The 13,536-nt window shown below is 36.3% G+C and overlaps 1 protein-coding gene across 7 annotated transcripts in view; it reads left to right on the top strand.

Moving 5' to 3' along the window:
- The window catches only part of SGCD (sarcoglycan delta), a 1,459,164-nt gene that overhangs the window by 1,364,831 nt on the left and 80,797 nt on the right, over positions 1-13,536 (top strand). For all 7 annotated transcript variants that reach the window (XM_074212535.1, XM_074212534.1, XM_074212532.1 and 4 more), the window contains one exon: positions 1,559-1,631. In XM_074212535.1, the coding sequence (XP_074068636.1) occupies positions 1,559-1,631 (73 nt within the window). The remainder of the gene's footprint in view (positions 1-1,558; positions 1,632-13,536) is intronic.

The raw sequence follows: 13,536 nt of genomic DNA, 5'->3' as shown, positions 1-13,536 counted from the left end.
AGTGATTCTTTATGAATTTTAAATGGGGGGGGAAACAACCTTTTTCTGAGGCTAGTAAGTCAAATTTTGCTTAACACTAGAAGAACTGGAATCCTAAAAAAAAAAAATCTCAAAGAATCAAACTATGATACTTGATACTTTGCACATACAAGAGATAGGATGAAAAATTTATCTCAAAATAAAATTGTAACATTAGCTTACATTTATTTATATTTAAAATCCACTGGACAAATAGAAAAAAACTTAATAAATTATGGAAAATTAGAAAAAATAGAAAAAAAATTTATGTCAATTGTGCTCACTTTACTTAGATCATACTGAAAAACTCCAATTGTGCTATAATTATACCAACCCTTTACTTGCCTACTCCCACTGCTATCCTCCCAACACTAGTTAGGTAAAGCCATCCTTATCTGATTTGTGATTTCAAATATGCCAACAGGACTCCAACAGTTTAGTTCCCAAAACATCTCCAAACCATAATCTTATCAACTGTTTATGAAGGGCTGGAGCCTGACTCTACTATTCCAAACATTATTTCTAAGCCAAGATGTGACTTTTTTCTTTGGTAGTTTTTAATGATAGTAGCAGAGAAAAGGGCAAATAAATAGATAAAGAAAAAGAATCACAAAAAAAACCCCACTTCTTTTCAGTCAGATTATAGTCACATCAAGAGATAAAATCACCTATCCAAGACCATACTACTATTTAATAATTAGCTGTGTGAGATTGGAACCAAGGTCTTCTAATTCCCAACTCAGGTTTCTTTCAACTCTATCTCATTGATCTGAGGAGGAAATGAGGAATGGGGATTGCATGGAGGGGAGAAGGAAGACTAAATATTTATTCTGAATTCTAGTCAATACTGCTGACTCTATGTACTCATGATTTAGTTCCAATAAAAATTATTTTCTGATGCTTTATCATGGAAAGTTTGTGATCTTGGATTCTTGAAGACTATGCCAGCAAAATACTAAAGTCTGGTAGGTTTCTCTAAACTGGAAAGTCATCTGCTGTTCAAGGTTTCACATACATAAGGGGGAAGAAACTGATTCCCAGCAGGTTGGCTCCCAAGTAATAGTTGTTTAATTCTTAGCAACACACAAAGTTGTCTGCTCAGATTTAGCAATGCTGCAGTCTGCATCAATGGAGAAAACATATGAATAAATGAAAACATGGATATTTAAAATGTGATTTGATAATTGGGTTGTAAGCATTTCACAGAGCAGCTAGATGTCACAGTGGATAGAGCACTGGACCTGGAGTCAGGAAGATCTGAGTTCAGATCTAGCCTCAAATACTTCCTAATTCCTTTCTAAGATTATAGATTCAAAGCTAGAGTTAGACCAAGCTAAATGTAGGAAGCAGCTATTGGCATAGTGGAGTCAAGAAAATCTGGGGAAATCACTTAACCCTATTTGCTTCATTCCTCATCTATAAAATGAGATGGAGAAGAAAACCCCAAATGTAGCCATGGATATTTGGACAAAATGAGTTCTAATGAAATGTGCCAGCCCACCCCATTAACAGTTTATTTTTTTCTGTCTTGTTTTTCCAGGAGCCGAAGGCACAGTGTTCCCTAAATCTATAGAAACACCTAATGTGAGGGCAGAACCCTTCAAGGAACTAAGGTAATATTTGCCATCTAGTTTGTACCTATGTACATGTCATTACAATCAGATGGTCTACTATGTTGCACTCCCCCCTCCACTGACAACTGAGTTTCCTTTTGAGTGCAAATATCATAGAGGGAATAGAAATGTCATAGAGGAAATGTCATAGAATTAGGGCAGGAGGAACAAATAGAAAATGATAAATAGGAGCAATATCTCAATAATCAAGAGCCCAGGAGACATGAAGCCCTGGTTGAAGTACAGAGGATGATAGAATTACAAATTTAGCACTGAAAGGACCTTTAGAAGTCATCTAGGAGTCATCTTAAAGAGTCCAATCATCTCATTTTCTAGATGAGAAACAGAAATCCATGGAGATTGAATGACTTGCTCAAAGGTTAGTCACCTAGCTGGAATTTGAACCAAGGTCCTCTGATCAAAACCAGCATCCTATGGTTGTTCTGCCTGTGAAATGAGATATAATAGAAATTTAACTGAGATAACCTCAAGACCATAAGGAAAACATTAAGAGTCAAAAAAAGTGGTAATTACCTTTTGTAGAAAAAAGAAACCATTCAATGACCAGGTTACAGAATTTGATTGGACACAAAAGTGTTATCAAATCTAATTACTTTTTCTGAAACACTCTGCTTCCACATAGTAAAAGTAAGACTTCTTTGTCCCAAAATATAAGCCAAGGAACCCCAATATGTAAAGAAGATTAATCACGGAGAGAATATTTTTTAGAAGACTACAAATAAAGCTAATACAATGGAAACAGCTTCACAACAGTATTCACTCAAAAGATGCCCGTATCCCATTCAGGGAAATTGGATCTCCTCATCTCTGAAGAGGTAATTTTAACCAACACTAATCAGAAAGGACCTTAAGTATCATACATACCAGATGAGGTACACCTATAATATGATTTCATTAGTGAAAGGCAGCTGCACACAAATCTATTTGTATTGTACAAGGCAGGCCTAGCTTTCCAAAGAGCAATTTAAATATAGCATGCTCACTAATGTGACAGCGGTCATGTTGGAAAATAATGATATGATAATTCCCAGCAAATTAAGGGGTTTTTGTGCTATGTTTTCTAAAACAGGAAGGTGTTTTCAATACTTGGTGTGAATTACAAAAATTGCAACTGCAAAAATCCCTAGTAGTCACAAAGATTTACAGACCAGGAATGTAAATGTATTGAACTAAAGCAGGAACATAATTGTTGAATTACACATCTCTGTTGAATTACACAATGTGCAATATGAAGAAAGCTGTATTGGTTTTTAATGTGGTCTTTTTTAGCATAGTAAAGGGATGTAATCAAATCCCTTCTATCTGACCCAAGAAAAGTTGATGGAAGAAGCATTTTGGGCAGAAACTGTGAGGTCAGGGAGGCTCTAAGGAGGACTTTGAGCATATTGAATTTCTGCTATAATAGCCCATGTCAATGAAATAGAGTTCTAGGATGCAGGAGTTAAGCATAACTTGATCTTCATTCTTTAATTCAGTCCTTCTTAGGACTGAGTAGGATGTTTGTCCCTAAAACATATTGAGTTCTCTAAAGAAGGCACTTTCTGAGGAAAGCAAACCAGAAGACTTGAGAAATGTAGGGACAGGGGAAGGGTGACAACTGTTAATCACTAATCAGAAAATTTCTTTATATTTTATATATTTAATTGAGCATATGTGGTATTGATCAATCATTCCAATCACATCTAACTTTATGAATCCATTTAGCTTTTCTTAGCAAAATTATTGGAATGGTTTGCCACTTTTTTCTCCAGCTTATTTTACAGATGAGGAAACTGAGGCAAACAGAGTTGAGTGACTTACCCAGGGTAACACACGCACACACAACTGTCTGAGATCAGTTTTGAACTCTGGAAGATGAGTTTTCTTGACTCCAGGCCTGGCACTCACCTGTATGCCCATGATATTATGTGTAAATACACATATGAGTATGTGTATATGTAGATATACATAAATACACATGAATATTCCTAAGATAACTGAAACAACTTTTTGTCATTCAGAACTGGTTCATAGCCTACAACTGACTTTAAAAATATTCCCCATTGTGCAATTTTTCTAGGCTTCGCCTATCCCCTACAAGTTGGTGTAGAATGACTTAAGATTCTTAGTAATTGAGTAATATTTTCATCATTCACAGGAGGATCTTGTTTGAAGGACTGAAGTAGTGACAAAAAATAGACACTGATTTATCTCTTGGGAAGTGCTAGGTCCTAGATTTGTGATCTCATTAGAAAAGGAATTCGTAGTGAGAAAACTCTTCCTTTGCTATCCATGTAGATCAGAAGCTTTATCTCTTAAAAAAGTGCCTGGGGCATTGATTGGTTGATTGTTCTCCAAGGTTTACATAGTCAGTATGTGTCATAGGCTGGACTTGAACTCAGGTCTTCATGACTCCAGGGCCAACATTCTTTCTTCCACACCACCCTAAATCTCTTCTGATACTGGTCATTTCCTATATCATAAATATAGAGGTGGAAAAGATCTTGAGAGTCACCAGGTACAACTATCTCATTTTAGAGAAGAACCTGAGATCCATGAAGTTTAAATGACCTTCCTAGGGTCATGCACTTAATGAGTCTGAGATAGTGATTGACCATAGACTCAAAGGTCTTGAGTTGGAAATGAAACCCACTGTCTTGCAATGTAATGCTAAATACCTTCTTATCTTAATCATGCATAGTAAATACAGTCTGTCTTCCTCAAAGATTGAACCAAGAGCTAGATTATTTTTACATGGTAATTTAATTCCTTTGTAGGTTCATAGATTCAGAGCTAGAGTTAGAGCTAGCTAAATATGGAAGGCAGCTAGTTGGCATAGTGGAGTCAAGAAAATCTGAGTTCAAATTTGACCTAAGACACTTCTGGCTGTATGATCCTGGGTAACCTGTTTGCCTCAGTTTTCCCATCTGGACAATGAGCTGGAGGGAATAGCAAACTATTCCAGTACTTTTGCCAAGAAAAACTGAAATGGGGTCAGGAAGAGTCAAATATGACTGAAATGACTAAACAATAACAACAAAGCTAACTATGTTCTAACTCAATTATAGATGATGAGTTAGACTTTTACAAATAAGGAAACTGAAGCACAGAAACTGAATTGCCCAAGGTCACATGCGTAGTAAGTGTTTAAATAGTGTTTTGAACACAAGTCTTATGATGTTAAATCCAGTGTTCTTTCTCACATACCATATTGTTTCTTCATCTTATTTCAAGTTTCAAGTTCCTTACTTTGGAATTATTTCTGAGGGAAACTTTGAATTAGAATCTATCTTTAAGAAAATTGAAATTCTAATACTATTTGTATTCTTTCAACTCTAGCAAATTAACTAGTAAAATCTGACCCCTAACAAATGTATCCAAGCTAGTATTTTAATACTGTCACAATTCCACTGCATTATTGATTAGCTTTAAACCTTGCATATTGAGTGAAGGGAAAATGAACTGGCAGAATCACAATCTCAATTTGTGGCATCATAGAATTGAAATTTATTTGATTGGGATGGTACTTGAACAATCTATTGACATAAACAGCCAAGATAACTAGGTTATTCAGGGAAAGTTTGCTCAAAGGAACAGAATGATGTAATTTCAAGAACAATGGAAAAGGAATCAGGAGATCAATACTCTATTCTGGATCTTGCCACCAGCTAGTTCTGGGGACCTTGGGAAACTTAACAGTTCCATCCTTTTTCTGAGCTTCTTCCTTCATCTGAAAATGAGAACTTTCAACTAGATGCTCTCTGAGGTCCTTTCCAGTTCTAGCATTATATGATAATAGGTGAAGTATAATTTTAGTTTACATTTAAACCAAAATTACCTTCCATCTCTCAAGATTTTTGTGGATTTTAAAAAATCATTGTCCAAACTCATGAGTCTACTGGAGATGGACATTAAATCCTATTAGGAAACTTCCTTCACTAATACTTACCCAAAGTGCCAGAGCCAATGTCAAAGGTGTACGCTTAAGTTCCTATCTTTTTCATTCTGAGGTAGCTAGATGGCACAATGGGGAGAGCCCTGGGCCCTGAAGTCAGGAACCTGAGTTCAGATTCAGCCTCAGAGTCCAAATAGTTGTCTGAGAAAATCATTTAACCTCTGTCTGCCTCAGTTTCTTCAACTATATGGTAAGGATGATAATAGATCTTACCTAATAGTATTGTTGTGAAACTCAAATGAGATAATCTTCATAAAACTCTTGTTCTTAACACAGTGCTTGGTTCATACTCTTTGTTTTCTTTCCTCTAGCTTTCTACCCACTATACCATGTTGTCTAATAATAAGGACCACAACAATTGCATTGCTATGGTCTTTAAGATTTGCAAAGCACTTTGCATATATCATATTTCATCCTCATAACAACTGTTAATGGAGATGCCACTATTATCCCCATTTTACAGATAAAGAAAGTGAGGCTGAGAGAGGTCAAATGACTTGCCAGGGTTACACAGCTAGTAAGCATCTAAGACCAGATTTGAATCAGGTCTTCCTGACTCCAACTCCAGTTCTCTATCCATTTTGATGAAAATAAATGTGGAAAAATATGAGCAATACCAGTATCCCTGGGTCAGAGCCAACCAGTTTAAGTTTGGGAAGAGACAGGAGAGATTTACCACTTCATTCTCTGAGTAGTTTTGTCCCATAGATGATATTTGTTATTATGGAAAAGGTTATCATATTAAAGGATCTCATCTGGGCTTTGTTCACAGATAAGCCCTTCTCCTCACCCTGTTATCTCCCCGCCCCCCTTTCTAATATCTTTAGGTCCTTCACTTGGCCAAGCAGCAATCACAGCTGGAAAGACATTAACTTTCCCCTCTCTCCTTCTGAGAGTTTCCCTCTTAGCTGAACACATTTTGGCTTGACTTTTGCTTCCTTGTTTCATCAAAACTCAATCTTGTTTTCTGGCATGTGTGGGTTTTTTTATTTATTTTATTTTAATGAGAGTCATTATTTGAGAGAGTTTAAGGCCTCTGGCATTTCATCTTGGAGTAGCCATGTTTACTGCCTTCCTAGGCTGTAAGTTAAAAGAATTGGTACTGTTCTGGTCTGTGATAGCTTGGGTTCATTGCTCTCCATTTCAGATTTACTGTATCAGTAATCTTCCTTAAGATGTTTACAAATAAATTCAGACTTGAGTTTAAAAATAAAAACTGCTGCATCTCCCTAGATAAGTAAGTAGCTTAGTATGCAAAAGCCTACACCCATCATTCTCCCTTTGAGATGTTTATTAACATTCCCCATATGTGGAATTATTCTAAACTAATGATGACATGTTATTCCAAATTAATGAAGAAGGAGACTAGGCTTGTTTTCCCTCACTAACTAGGCTGTACATGAGTACCCACCTTGAATAACAAGTGAATGCTAATAAAATGCAGGCTTGAAAGGTAAATGAATATCTGGGGCAGCTAGGTGAAGCCATGGAAGGAACACTGGACCTGAAATCAGGAAGACTCCTCTTCCTGGATTCAAATCTAACCTCAGACACTGAGTAACTGTGTGACCTTGGGTAAATCACTTAATGCTGTTTGCCTCAGTTTTCTCAACTGCAAAATGAGTTGGAGAGTAAAATGACAAACTATTCAAGTACTTTTACCAAGAAAACCTCAAATGGAATTACAAAGAATTGGACATGATTACACAACAAATGATGAATATAGTACCTGTCTATAGGGTAGCTGATCTATATTAAATATATTCATTTGAAATATTCCTGGTCCTTAAGAGTCAATGTTCTAAAACAATAAAAAAATGGACCATTTAATTTACAATCTGTAGTGGCCTTTAGAGAGCAGCTAAGTAGCAGAGTTGATAGAGCACAGAGCCTGGAGTCAGAAAGATCAGAGTTCAAATTTGATCTGGGATGCTTATTAGTTGTATGACCCTGGGTAAGTTACTTAACACTACCTGCATAAAACTGGAGAAGGAAATGGCAAACCACTCCAGTGTCTTTGCCAAGAAAGCCCCATTGTTATTTTCTGTCAATCATTTTCAGGCATGCAAAGATACTGCAGGGGTTTGCCATTTTCCTTTCCTTCTCATTTTCCAGAGAGGGAAACTGAGATAAGCAGGGTCAGGTGACTAGAGCCACATGGCTAGCAAGTGGCAAAGGCCAGATCTGAATTCAGGAAGATGAGTCTTCTTAATTCTAGGTCTGGTACTCTGTCTATTATACTTATTCTAATTATATTGTAATTGAATTCAATGGATATGTACTGAGGACCATCCTACTATATGGCAAGATACTTCCCTCAGAATTAAAGTACACAAAGAATAAAGTCGACCAGTGTTTCAGGAATGAAAAATCTATGTAAAAGGGGAGGGGGACTCAAACAAACAAAAACCACTTAATTGAAAGAAAAACCTGTGGATGGTATAAAAATGCTGAAAGATATGACACTAGAAGATGAGCCCCTCAAGATCAGAAGGACCTGGTGTCCCTTTATAAAGATGCAACTGAATGTCTGAACAAAAAGTAGTCATAAGAACTCGAAGTCAGACTTTTGAAGATTTAGCTTTAAGGTTTACCTGTGTTGTATTACCTACTAATTACCAAAAGAACTAAAAATGGAATATCCAGCAGACAGCCCCAAGCCTGCATTGGTCTAGTATATTTTTTCAATTTCTTAGTTACAAAGAATGAAGAAATTATATTAATGCTCAAATTATTTAATAATATCAGTTCTCACAGAACCAACCAAGAAATAAGGATGAAGATTAAAAAAAAAGCAATTAGCTTTTGTGTCCCCAAAAGTCTATGAACTAATACTCATGTACAATATTCAGAGAAAGAAAAAAATCCAAGCTCCCACTCAGAACATTCTACTATTTCTTTACACAGTTCTAGAAAGCTTGGTAATCTGATATCCAACTCACAGTTTAGAAAATGCATATCTTAGGCAGTTAGGTAGGACAATGGATAGAACATTGGCCCTAACATTAAGAGAACCTGAATTCAAATCTCATCCCAAATACTCATCAATTGGGTGATCCAGAGTAAGTTACAATGCTGATTATCTCCAAAAAAAGATGCATATCAGAAGGAGAAATAATCACACTAAAAAAGGAAAGAGTAATGGAATTTTTGCTTATAAAATTGAACTTCAAAGGAAAAATCACTCAAAAGCAAATTCTAACTGTATTTTAATTCATTTCAATGGCTATGTATTGAATATCTTCCTTCTTTGTGCAAAACACTACCCTTGGATATAAAGAAATCGGCTAATAAAACAAAAGAAATAGTGTTTCAGAAGTAAAGAAGCTAGGTAAAATGAGAAGAAAACAACAACAACAACATTGTTTTTCAAGTTAAAGGGCATGGGTTTGAGTTCCAACTCTTTCTCTGGATATTTGTATGATCTCAGGCAAGACAATTGATATCTATGGACCTGGTCTCCACATCTATAGAATGAAGCAGATAGAAAAACTTAAAGGACCCTTCCAATCCTAAACATATGATTCTATGATTCTAAATGGAAGAAAATAAATGGTTTCATGTTCTTTAATTATCTCAAGAAAGTTGGTGGACCCATATGATCTCTATTTTCACAAAATTTCAACTTACCAACCTTTCGGGCAAGCTACATCCCTACTCTGAGTCTCAGTTTCCTCATCTGAAAAAATGAGGGGTGTGTACAAAATTATTCTTTAATCCATTCTAGCATTCTGTTTCTGAAGCAAGGAATGTATAGACTTCTTAGTAGTAGTAATAGCATTTTTGGATGATTCTTAATTTCTTTCTCAGATATTAATTAGTGAAAATTTGGGGGATTTAGTAATCAAAATCAAAAATATCTACCTTCACCTTTTACCTCTCCCCATCTCCCTAACACAGAAATATCTATTTTATGTTGGTCTGTATTCTGGGAAACTTGTTTTTGAATCTACCCTTATCTCTTGATAGGAAGGTGCTTCTTTATGTGTAGAGAAAAATCTTGCTTAATTCTATTCTTCATGGATGTTAGCTTCCAGCCAGTCTTGTTTTATTCCAATTATAACCTTTTCAAAACAAAGAATAATGGGAGATTAGAGATACATGATGACAGCACTTTTTACTCAAGACAGATATGGAATCAGAAGTGAATTCAACAAAGAATAAACCAAATGTCACCATAATTTTTCTTTTGACCAGTAATTCTCTGTGGTTGGTAAATGTCTAATGCTAATGGGATTCCAAGATCATTGGTTAGATCTAAGATAATTAGTGAATGTTGCCCAATTTTGTCATCATAAATTCTAGTCATAGAATGTCAGGATTAGATCAGGGACCATCTACTCCCCTAGAAAATATCCCTAGCAATTGGTCATCTAAACCATCTTTCAAAGACTTCCAATGGCAATTGCCTTAGTGACCTCTATGCTCATAAAATTTCATCTTACCAGCATTTCAGTCAAGCTACAACCCTACTCAGTCTCAGCTTCCTCATCTGAAAAATGAGGAGATTGTACAAAATTATACTTTAGGTCCATTTCAGCTTCCCAAGATTATTCATGCTGTTTGTGGTCCACTCAGATTGCTTTCTTCCAAGCCTAAAATAAGCATTATTTCCTGCATGAAGCCTTTTCTTGCTTTCCCACCTAAAAAATGACCTTTCCACTCAAATTTTCCTAGATGACTTGATTTATATCTCTCCATTGCTCTCATCATACCTATTCTGGTGGCACATTTGTTTATGTATGAATCATTTCTTCTTTGATAAAGTGTGTGCTCCTTGAGAGTAAGAACTTTTTATTCATCTTTGTACCTTGAACTTAGAAGGTATTTTATAAATGGTTATTGATTTGATTTAGGAAGTTCTCCATTATGTCAAGGTGAAGTCATTCTCTGTGCTATTTGCCCATTGGTCCTAGTTCTATCATATAGCACTAAGCAAAACTACTAAATATCTCAGTCCCTGTCCTTGTCTATCCAGAAAGTACAGCTATGAGGATGATCAGGCTTCAGATGGAACTTGCCTCCAGTTTCCATTGATATGGAAAGAAATTATGTCTTGACCCTAATGAAATCAATGAAATCTCCAAAGTCCTCCTCAGCAAGATCTGGCATCTAATTCAAAACAGGCTGATCATTTGGAAGCCTGTTGCTGTCCAAGCATATACTCACTGCAAGAAAAGCACTGGCTCTATGGAAGAGTAGGCACAAAGACACTGGTAAGAAAAAAGATCTGCCAACTAATTGTGTGCTTGAGAATAAGACATAAATGAGGAGAATAAGGATTCTGCTCCATACTTGACTAAGACTGGAAATCCAAAAAGACTGACATTCCCTATCCTGTAGGTAAAACTATCTAGACTTGAAAGTGAAAAAAAAATGTATTCAGGAATAAGAAAGTTTTCATGAAACACATTCATAGACTGAAAATAGATGAGATCCACTGGAAAGGCTTAGTTGACCAGACAAAGGCTTATTGGTCCATGGAAACATGCACCGTGCACCATGGAAAACACCAGAAGGAATGCATACTCAGGCTGAAAAAGAGATTGTTCTCCCCCTAGCATCTCCAAGTGACCTTGGTCAAGTCACTTAACCCCTTCCTTGGTTTCCTCAATTTTAATATGGAGGTGATGCTAGCACCTATCTCCCAGGGTTTTGTGAGGACCAAATAAGAATATTTGTAAAGTGTATAGAACCTAGCACGTCATCACTATACAAATTCTGTTACTATTACTCTTATTATTATCTGTATGATACCTGTCTTTACTGTTGTTTATTATTTTTGTAGTTATACCCAATTCTTTGTGACCCCTTTTTGCAGTTGTCTTAGAAAGATATTGGAGTGGTTTGCTTTTTTCCTTTTCCAACTTATTTTCCAGATGAGGAAACTGAGACAAACATTGTGAAGTGACTTTCCAAGTATTTTACCACTACTAAGTGTCTGAGGCAAGATTTGAATTCAGATCTCAGGTCTAGTATTCTATCCACTGAAACACCCAATAACCTAGTACCTGTCTACAAAACCCATTCAATAATATCAAACTAAAAAAATAAAATCTTCCACATAGAATGATTCTCCCAATACATTATAATAGCTACCATGTTTCTCTGAAGTCTTTTCATATCCAGACAAAACAATCTCAATTCTTTCAACTGATCCTTGTGTAGGTCAAAGCTTCAAGTTCTCTTAAAATCCTAATCACTCCCTGATTAATAAGGTCATCTTCCTGCTTAATAAGGCACCTCCTAAAATATGACCCCCAGAGCTAAAGACAATATTGAAGATGTGATCAGACCAAAACAGAGGATAGTGGAATTCCCCTCTTTGGGGGGGGGGGGGGGTCTTTCCAATTATTCATCAGCAAAGTTAATTTAGAAAAGGATATGTCTACAATCCTCAAGGAGGGATTTGCTGTGAATCAATCTTCCACTCAATGTTTCCTTAGACTCTTCTAGTATAACCTCATTCTGGGCACTCTGCCATCTGCCTTAGCTAATTTTGGCTATTCTCCTCACCTGTATTGCCTGACTCTTGCAAAACCCAAAGATTAACCAACACTAGCAAACCCTTGAGCTTAACCTCAGCAAGAATATTTTGAATCATGGCTTGAACCATGCCTATGAATTTCCTTTATTTGCCTGTACAGTCCAGGTCTATCCCTCTAGAACATAGGGAACCAATAACATATGTTGCAGCCTAGATTTCTTAGTGGCCAAATCACTGTTGAACATATAGTGCACTCAAACCTCCAGGTCTTTTACATGCTCCATCTTGTGGCTATTTCTTCTTCATCCAAGTGTCTAAAAATATTTGTCATTTATCACAATGGGAATCTGGTAGGAGTGCACGGTAGGATTAATCAGAACAAATTCATCCCTTCTATGGGGAAAACAATTTAAAAGTGCATTCTACCAATAAATCAATCACACCTCCCCCATTAAAGAGGAGCAACACATCCCCATCTATTTTCTGGTCTAGTGATGCTGGTCTTGCCACTCCTTGAATATGACATTCTATCTTCTATCTTCATGGTGACTGTCTTCTTCCCCATCTCTGCGTCCTGAGTGCTGACTTGTCTTTCAGGTTGGGAGGGAGAGGAGGTTGAAATGAGAAAAGAATCAAAATTTATTAAGTGCTTACTCTGGGTAAAGCACTGAAATTTTTCTTTGAGGTAGTAAGGGGTTAAGTGAATTGTCCAAGGTCATATAACTAGAAGGTATCTCAGGTTGGATTTGAGCTCAGGCCCTCCTGAGCTAATGTTTTCACCACCTAACTGCCCCTTTATTCTTTGTTCTGCTGCCTTCCCTCCAATGATTATTTCTAATTGATCCTGTATGTAGCTTATTTTTACCTAATATTTGCTTGTTGTCCCCTCCCCAGACTGTGAGCACCTTGAGATCAGGTACTGTCTGCTAACTTTCTTTATATCCCTAACTATTAGCACAATGCCTAACATATATAAATAGGTGCTTAATAAATGGATATGAATTGAGTATACTATTCAACAATCAGTGTAGATATTTTATGTACCCATGATTTTATGTATATGCTTTATTCTCCACCACCTCCTTACACTTCCCTCACCTCGTCTAAATTGCAAATTATACCAGGGTAGAAGCTATTTCTTATGCAGCTTTATATCTCCTTCATCACCTAGCATACTGCTTTGCACATACTTGATTTTTCATAAATAGTTATGTAATGAAAGAATGAATGAATGATACTTTTCTCTCATTTGTAATGAGGAACAATATTTTCCCCACCCCAATAGGAAAATCTATTACCTGATTTCTTTTGCAAGAAATTTGTAAAATATAGATCCCTTTTCTCCAGAGAAGATGTAATTGTCAGGCTCCAATGGGATTGTGTTTAGTTTACATGCCTGTAGCTCTCAGTCCTCTGAATTTTATCTGGCATAGAGAGTTGCTTGTCAAGGAATTCAGACTCCT

This window comes from Macrotis lagotis, chromosome 1 (genome assembly GCF_037893015.1).
Source record: "Macrotis lagotis isolate mMagLag1 chromosome 1, bilby.v1.9.chrom.fasta, whole genome shotgun sequence".
Taxonomy (NCBI): Eukaryota; Metazoa; Chordata; class Mammalia; order Peramelemorphia; family Peramelidae; genus Macrotis; species Macrotis lagotis.
The sequence above is the reverse complement of the archived record's forward strand: the minus strand, read 5'-3'. Positions and strand labels throughout refer to the sequence as shown.